This window comes from Ammospiza nelsoni, chromosome 5 (assembly GCF_027579445.1).
Source record: "Ammospiza nelsoni isolate bAmmNel1 chromosome 5, bAmmNel1.pri, whole genome shotgun sequence".
Taxonomy (NCBI): Eukaryota; Metazoa; Chordata; class Aves; order Passeriformes; family Passerellidae; genus Ammospiza; species Ammospiza nelsoni.
The window spans coordinates 49117928-49126265 of record NC_080637.1 but is presented as its reverse complement, the minus strand read 5'-3'; the positions used below and the strand labels follow the sequence as shown (position 1 = coordinate 49126265).

Here is an 8338-nt window from a genome sequence, read left to right as displayed (position 1 = left end):
ATATTTCCCTGCTGGTATCCCTGTTGGCTTCTGTTACCTCAGGAGTCCCTGGCTCACCTCTCTAAGACTCCAAGTGTGCTCCCCTGTGTCTACTACCTCTTCAAGTCACCTGCAGAGGGACTCAGTACCACCCTGTCCCTCTAACCTTTTCATGCCATCCTACAGCTTGCCAGAGAAGAACCTGAAATTGTCCCTCTCACATCTGGTTTAAGCAAGCAATTGGATTGCCCAAGAAGGAGTTTAGGAGGATTCACCCACAACCATAAACACCTCTGGTGGTAGCTCTTTGATACTTACTGTGAGGGACAGTCAAGGAACATCTTTCACTGCACTGATTGGTGTGATCTACTCCCCAGAGGAAGCCATGGGACTTCAGACCTCACCTACACTGAGTTCCTTAGTTTAAGGCCCATCTCACCACATTAGGCAGGCTGCTGCCAAAGATTCTCTTACCCTTTATAGATAGGTGGATCCCATCATAGACAGGTAGATCCCATCCACCTAACATGTTACAATCATTAAAGCACACGCTATTGTCACAAAAGCAAAAACCTTCTCCATGGCACTGGCCTCAAAACCAGATATTCATCTGCACTATGTGTCCACTTCTGTAATTTCATGCTTTTGAACCCAGAATTGCAGAGGACTTGGAGCATGGTTTGAGTTTTTAATTTTTTAACAGTTGTACTGTAAATTTGGTCTATGATCAGTACCCTAAAACCGTGTGACCAACTTCAGGAAGAGGTCCAAGGCTTGCATATTGCTTTTCAGGCCACCAAAATCCTGAGTTAGTCAAAACATATCTTTATCTGTACATTTATCTTTCAGAGCCTTTTCAATTTAGGCAGACTGCTGGAGTCTGGGGTCTGGGGTCCCAACCTATGCAGTCATGGGGAATAGGCTGAGCACATTGTTTATCATGGAATCACTTACGGACCACTGATCGAATCCTGCAGGAAATAAAAAGGCTTCCAGGTACATATGTTTTAATTCTGAGGAACTTCTGGGAATTAAGGCAACATTTTCACTAATAATTTTTAAGCTTTCAAAATAAGATTTGTGCCAGTGCAGGACCTTAATGGATGGCGCTGGTTGCAGTCCCACTCTGGGTTCTTCTATGATTTTGGCAGCTGTGAAAGTGCTTTCAAAAACAAAACCAAACTTCTGGACAGCAGCTTTTTCACATAGCTGGACGAAGCCTTGGAAAGAAGCAGCAAGTATTTGGCTTCATTGTTTGCATCACCAAAGCATGCTGCAGACTCTATGGAATGTACCTTTGTGTCTTGCAAAAGCAAACCCTGCATCTTTGGCAAATCAGCATTGTTTTGGTGGCACCAGCCTCTCCTGTGTACCTTGGGCAATATTCATGTCTCCATGGTGGGGACAAGTCTAGAAAAACTGCTCTAGTCAGAATGTAGGTATGGCCCTGTGTGTCCAGCACATGTCCTACATACCTTAAAAAACCCTAAGCTCTGCTCTTACTGAAGCCTCTGGCTGGAGATTTTCCCAACCTCTTTTTCTTGCTGGGCTTGCTTGCAGCTTTAGTCTTGTTAGGATTGGTTTCCCCAGCCTCACCTTGTCCCCAGCCAGGACAAGTTTGGAAAGTGGTGGAAAGCTTCACCTTCAGCCCCTGGGCTTCTGCAGGGGAACCACAGGTGGCCCCTACATAGAGGTTGAGTTTGTTGATCCACCTGGAAATGTGGTAGAAGATCAGGGAAAGAAATGAGGAAGGGTGAAAGAGAGGGCAAAAGTCTATGCCCGTAAGTGAATGATCACTTCAAAGTAAGGCCAGGTAACCTGGGTGACCTCTGAATATCTCAATATTTGCCCGCCCCAGCTTGTGGTTGTTTTCCCTACACCCAGAAAGCCCAGGCAACTTCCATCCTTGCACACAGAAGTGTGCTACATCTCGCCACCATGGGAAAAGACCAAAATGGCCAGTGGGCTGTGAGTTTGTGCCTTTACCATAGGAGGTTCAGCTGCCCCCCAGGCAGACCCCCGAGGCTGCTCCCTCCTTGTGGCACTCACCTGTGCAGTGGAAGGAGCTGGCAGTCACAGTGGAAAGGCACATCCTGCAGGTTGAGGATCTCCAGCCCCGTGAAGTTGTTCATGTCGGGTATGTTATTCATTTTGTTGCTCTCCAGGTAGAGGCTTCTGATCTTGGGACCGAGGCCAGTGAAGGCATGGGGGGAAATCTGCAATGGAAGAAGGGTAAGTCAGGGGCATGCTGATCAAAGCAGGGCAGCAGATCTCTGCCCCTGCACTTCTGATCATCTTGGGGGACCTGACAACCTGTTCTGAAGCTGGTGGCCCCACAAAAGAGCTGTTTTAAATAGGAGGGACTGTTAATTAATTCAAGCCATTTCAATCACATTTTGGAACTCATTAGACTCTTGTTCAGTCTTAGAGAGAAGGTCACATGCAAGAGGTCTCAGAGTGATCCCTGGGTGCTGTTAAGATACACAGTTTTTATGAGGGTGCTGCTAATACCACTTCCTTGAGAGAATGGAAATATTCAGGATAATAGCAGTGGAGAGGCCTGCAGGACACCCTGTAATAAGAGAAAGAACAATCTGGCTGGAGCTGGGGGAAGGAGGTGGTTTAGGAAATGGTGTGGACCCCAAAGAAATTAGGTGTTTAAGGACTGGAGGGAGTAAGCTACTCCCAAGGGAGCCAGGAGGAAGCTTGAAGCAAGGGAATGCTACAGATGAGCCTGAAAAAATCTGGCTTCCCAGCCAGGCTATGGAACACCTCCTGAAGGCTTGGGAATTTGAGGATGTCTGTTTGGATGACCCTATAGGGGCCACCAGCTCTGGGCAGTGTAACCTGTAATATGCCCTGTGGTGCCACTGCACCTTGGGAGTCCCATAACACACTCACCCGCTCCAGGCCCATGTTGTCCAGGTAGAGTTGCTGCAGGCTGGAGGCCACTGGCAGGAAGACACCATCCCCCATGTGCTTGATGGGGTTTCGGGACAGCTTCAACTCACTCAGGGCAGGCAGGCCCCGCAGGGCTGCTGTGGGCACCTCTGACAAGTGGTTTCCCTCCAGCTGCAGCTTTTCCAGCATCTTGGTGGGAGCCAGGGCAGCTGGGGCAATGTGCCTGATGGCATTCCCAGCTAGGTAGAGCCAGCGGAGCCCCCTGGCTCCGGCCAGGTCACCCTCCACCAGCTCCCCGATGGCATTGTGCTGCAGATGGAGGGAGATGAGGTTGGGCAAGAGCTGGAAAGTGCCCGCAGGCACACGGGTGAAGGCATTGTGGTCCAGGTCGAGGTAGGCCAGCTGCGGGGCCCCCTCAAAGGCAGCAGCCTCCAGGGTGGAGAGGTGGTTGTTGGTGAGGTACAGGTAGACCAGGCTCTCCAGCCCCCGGAGTGCCCCAGGCTGCAGCTCCCTGATGCTGCACCTCTGCAGGTGGAGTGACACCAGCTCCTTCAGGCCAGGGAAGGCATCCCGTGGCACTGTCCTGAAGCGGTTTCGGCGCAGGTCAAGAAGGCGTGTGTCCTCAGGGAAGTGCCGAGGGATGTCCCGCAGGTCCCTGTTCTCACAGGACGCATGATGGAAATCAGGGGAGCAGACACATCCCCGGGGACACTGCCTGCTGCCGGCTGAACTCGGCTGCTCTGGTGGTGCCGTGGGGCTAGGGGGTGGCCGGAGGCGACTGCATCTCATCTCGGGCGACTTCAGGGAGTCGAGGGACCGGCCACGGAGAGCAGGGGGTGCAGCACAGGCACCCTCGACCTGCACTCGTGCCCTTGCCAGCCACTTGTGGAAGGGGCGCAGGAGGCAGGAGCAGAGAAGAGGGTTCCCATCCAGGCTGACCTTTACCAGCCCCCCTGCCCCAGCCAGGGGTGGCAGCCCCTGCAGCTGGTTTTCCCGGAGGTCCAGAATACGGAGCTGGGGACTGCGGGCAAAGGCATCGGGTGCCACATCCTGGAGGGAGGCGTGGTCCAGGAAGAGGTGCCTCAGCGAGGCCATGGCCAGGGCTTCCTCAGCCACGTAGGTGATGGGGTTGTGGCCCAGGTCTAGCCGGGTAGCCCCATCCAACCTGGCAAGAGCCTCGCCAGGCAGTGCCTGCAGCTCGTTGTGGTCCAGGCTCAGCCTGCGCAGGGCAGGCAGAGCAGCAAAGGCCTCAGTGCCCAGCACATGGAGGGCATTGTGAGACAGCCGGAGCCATCTAAGAACCTGCAGACCCTGGAAGATCATGTCTGGGAGGTACACCAAAGCATTTGCCCTCAGGTCGAGGACAGTGAGGGATGCCAGATGGCCAAAAGCACCCGGCTGTATCTCTTCAATGCGATTCCCCTCCAGAATGAGCTGCTGGAGGGAGAAGAGCCCATCCAGGGACTCCTGATAGAGGAGGGCTATGCCATTGGAGGCCAGGTTGAGGTAGACAAGCCTCCCCAGACCCCGGAAAGCCCCTTCCTCCAGCCTCTCCACCTTGCAATGCCGTAGATCTAAGTGTGTCAGGTAGGGGGTAGCAAGGAAGGCTCCCGCTGGGATGACCATGAAACTGTTGCCCCGAAGGTCTAGTTTTCTGGTGAGCTGTCAGTCACACAAATAAAACACTGCATCACCCCAGGGCTGCCATACCTATTTTCTCTCCCCATCCCTTGACCTTTCTTCCCCTTCCCACCTCTGGGATGGTGTCAGGGATGGCAGTCAGGCTCCCATTGAGACACAGGACATGGGCACGGAGGTTATCGCAGACACAGGGTGCAGGGCAGCGGGCGGCAGCCGTCGCCCCCAAGGCTGCTGCAAGCAGGAGGAGTCCCCAGGATGGCCCCATATTGGAGGGCACCTGTGGCTGGGGAGAGACAGATGTAAGGCCAGGGGAGAGGCAAAGCTCACATGCATCCCCAAAGAGCATTGCCTGCTTGGAACCCCATGTACCAAGATGGCTGCTGCTGTCACTTAATGGGTCAGGTCTCATTTTCTCTTGCTTTCACACTATGATTTCACAAGTTATAAAAGAGGAAGAGTGGAAAAAAGAGAGGAGGAATTCTTGGAATGAAAACTGAATGTCGCAGCTAGCAGGTCACTCACAAGGAGCTGTCTTGAAACAGACACCTACTCTACTCCTGCATTTTCTTCAAATATCACTAACTTAAGATTGCCTTGGACTGTGCAAGCTATCAGTATCTCTCCTACAATTCTTTTTGTAAGGCCAGCAGGTGTAGCCATCCAGTGAATGTGATCACACAGGCTTCTGAGCTGCTACCCTTCTTTAAATGGCAAATGCCCCCTGTCTCCACCATCCTGGTCATCTGCTTCTCTCCCTGCAAGCTCCCTGCTTCCCTCCTAAGCTATTCATAGCAGTGTTTGGAATAGAACTCCACTGTTTAGCTGCAGGAAGGAAAGGTTGGTTTTGGCTGGGCAGGAGTGAGCCCCTGGGGTGAAGGTATCAGAGAGAGGCCAAGGCTGGGAGAAACACAGAGGAGGCAGCAGGCTGCAGATATGACCAGTGCATCCTGCTAAACTCTGAGACAGCATCAGTGAGGTCTGCAAGGCTTAAATTTGTGGAACTACTGTAGTGCACAGCCTCATGCCCACTGTAGCTCATTGTCCCCTGTGGTCCCTACACTGCTCTCCTGCTGTCACCCCATCTAGTCCTGCTGCAGCCCACACACACACACACACACACACACACACACACACACATATACACACACACACACACTGGGGCAGCCCTCTCCTGCATGCCCACTGCCCAGTGCCACCAAGTAATGTCCCTAAACTCAGTGCCTGGAGCACTGCCACATGCCAGACATCATGCCATCACTCCCTCCCTCACACCTGGATAGTTCACACACCCAGAGTTCGGAGTACCTGGACTTCAAGATGTGTCGAAGAGAGGAAAGTGTCCCCTGCCCTGTCTAGCAGCTGCTGAGCTCCTGCACTGCTGTTTGCTCTCCTTGCAGAAGTGAGAACTGAATGGGCCCCGTTGTGTTGCTTTCCCAGCAGCTCTCACCAGGCAGAGCCACAAACGTGGGAGGAGGAAAAGGACGGGGGGAGGAAGGGTAAGCCACCCCTGGAGAGAGGGCAGCAACCCAGACATTACCTCCCCCTCGATTCACCGGGGGCTGAGAGCACCAACCCAGCAAAGCCCATGTGGGGTTTGCATTCACTGTTTCCAGGGCTCTGCCTTCATTTTCCAGGCTATGTTAGTCACAGGAGCTAGAGAGCTGCAGGGCAGAAAGATGACATTCAGCCAAATTCAAAGATGAATTGCAATGGCAGTCGTAAGCCTGAGCAAAAGGAGAGGCAGCTGACCAGTCCTGCCACGTTTACAGCCCTCCACTCTCCTGATTTTGCTTTTTTGCTCGTTTAGGAGAGGCTGGATTGGCATTGCCTGCATCATCATCATTAGCTTACAGAAGGACATGGAGGCATTCATTTTCCTTCCAGACTGCTGTTTTACTCTCCCAGGGAATGGGAAGAGATCTGCAGCCTTACAAAAATATTGGAAGATTTGATACTAGTATCTCGTTCCACTTCAAGCCCTTCTTCCTATGCAGCAGCCTCGGTAGAAGCTGAAGCAGCTGAGAGCATTGCTGGGTAAATGAGCAAAATAAGAGGCTGGGGTGAGGCTGGGGAAGGAGGAGACATTCAGTGCCTGGTACAGGACCTTACCCTCTCCATGGTTCTCCAGCAGAGAACCTGCCACCACCAGGGACATTTTGCTCTACAGGCTGTTGACAAGCCAGGGAAGGGGGCTCCTGCACGCAGTAGATGATGGAAGGGCCAGGCAGAGGGCAGCAGGGTAGGCTGGACAGCAGCCAGAGTGGAAGTTCAGGTGTGCTACCTTCATGTCCCATGCCCCATCAGGGAGAGCAAAGAGTGACCGTCTCCTGGCAGCAATCTCACTTGCCAGAACCAACGTGTCCCAGTAGAGACACTGGCATCTTCCAAGACCTGCCACACATCCCTGCTGCTCGTACCTCACCGTTCAACGCTGGACTTTGAAGCTGCACCTGCTCCTGCTCACTTACCTCCTTGTCCCACAGCTTCTGCCAATGGACGATGACACACTCGGGCCTGAGAAGTTCCAGCTCCCAATGTGAACCGTGACCCAAACCCCACAGCAGACCCTCAAGCAGCCACCCACAGACCCTCCAGCTGCCCAAAATCCTCCAGCTTCAGTTCCAAGCTGCTGCTCTTACCTTCCCATTCTACTATGGAGCTTGTCTGGTGAAGGCTCATGTGATGCTGGGAGCAAGGCTCTCTGGGCAAATGAAGCTGGGCATGCAAAGCAGCGGCCAAGAGGCTGCACCCCTGCTAACAGGGGGTTCAGGCTGCTGCCTGGAATGCAAAGTGCCCAGGACTCCAGAGCACTGGCCCCCACTTACAGGGTGCCCCTGGTCCCCAAGGCCTATGGAAGCTCCTTCTCTCCAATTCCGGGGCACTCCCCAGTAATGGGGTAGCCACCCCATGCTGGCTGCCAGCTGAAGGAGCACAAAGGCTCGCAGACCCACAGCCTGCTTACAGGCTGGTCCACACCCAGGGAGCCACAGAGCTCAGTCTTTCCCCAGGACAACAGGAACGAGACTACAGTCAGGCTCACGGCCTGAAGCTGAAGGGCCAGGGCCCAGCCCCGAGGACAGGGAGGGCACACGCCCGGCCCCATGACTCCTGACCCCACGCCTCTGAAAGACCGGGGCCAGGGATACCAGCCTGATTACAGGGGATCCCTCCAGCTGCCTGCCGAGGGCAGGGGACGCACACAACCCCACTTACAGGGCTGTCCCCCACAGCCCAACACCCCGCAACAAGCACCATAGAGCACAGGCTCCAGCCTGCACCCCATTAAAGAGGCCGGCCAGAGCCTGGCTGTAGGGCAGCATGGCAATAGCCATCTACAGGAGCCCCGGGAGCCTCCTCACCAGCCTCGGCATCAGCACCCAAGACACCAGCCCAAAGCAGCATCAAAGGTGGGACTGCGCCCTGCGGCATAGCACTTCTTCAGTCTGTGCTCTCACAAGGGCCCGGGAATGCTCATTCTTGTCACCTGGATAAAGCAGACTCCCCAGCCCTGTTCACAGGGACCTGGGGCTGCTCCTGGGGACAAATGGCTCCGCAAGGTCGTGACACAGTCCCCGAGTACAGGGCCGGCACGCTGGCAGCTCACCAGCAGGACCGGCAGCTTAGGCACAGCCCCAGGCCCTGGCCCTGGCTACAGGCGGGTCACGGTGCCCCCGCTACCGCTAAGGGGCTCTTCGCTGTCCTCAGACGGCAGGGGCAAGGCGGACACATTCCCCACCCGTGCATTTTTAGGGCCTCCCTATGACCACACAGAGCTCCTCTTTCCCTCCTGGGAAGTGTAAGCTACCCTGCTCTATTT

General features: G+C 54.4%; 1 protein-coding gene across 1 annotated transcript; it reads right to left on the bottom strand.

Moving 5' to 3' along the window:
• Nucleotides 1–1465: 1465 nt before the first annotated feature.
• On the bottom strand, nucleotides 1466–4930 carry CHADL (chondroadherin like). The gene is made up of 4 exons (XM_059473341.1): nucleotides 4634–4930; nucleotides 2881–4542; nucleotides 2029–2195; nucleotides 1466–1691 (listed from the first exon to the last, which is right to left on the bottom strand). The coding sequence occupies exons 1-4, from the start codon at nucleotides 4928–4930 to the stop codon at nucleotides 1466–1468; spliced, it is 2352 nt and encodes a 783-aa protein (XP_059329324.1).
• Between the last annotated feature and the right edge of the window lie 3408 nt (nucleotides 4931–8338).

Bases quoted from the DNA above. Each gene is read 5' to 3' on its own strand.
- CHADL (XM_059473341.1), bottom strand. From the start codon at position 4,930: ATGAGACCTGACCCATTAAGTGACAGCAGCAGCCATCTTGGTACATGG. The intron at 4,543-4,633 runs GTGGGAAGGGGA...TGTGACTGACAG, and splicing joins TCCCTGACACCATCCCAGAG to CTCACCAGAAAACTAGACCT. The intron at 2,196-2,880 runs GTGAGTGTGTTA...CTTCCATTGCAG, and splicing joins ACAACATGGGCCTGGAGCGG to ATTTCCCCCCATGCCTTCAC.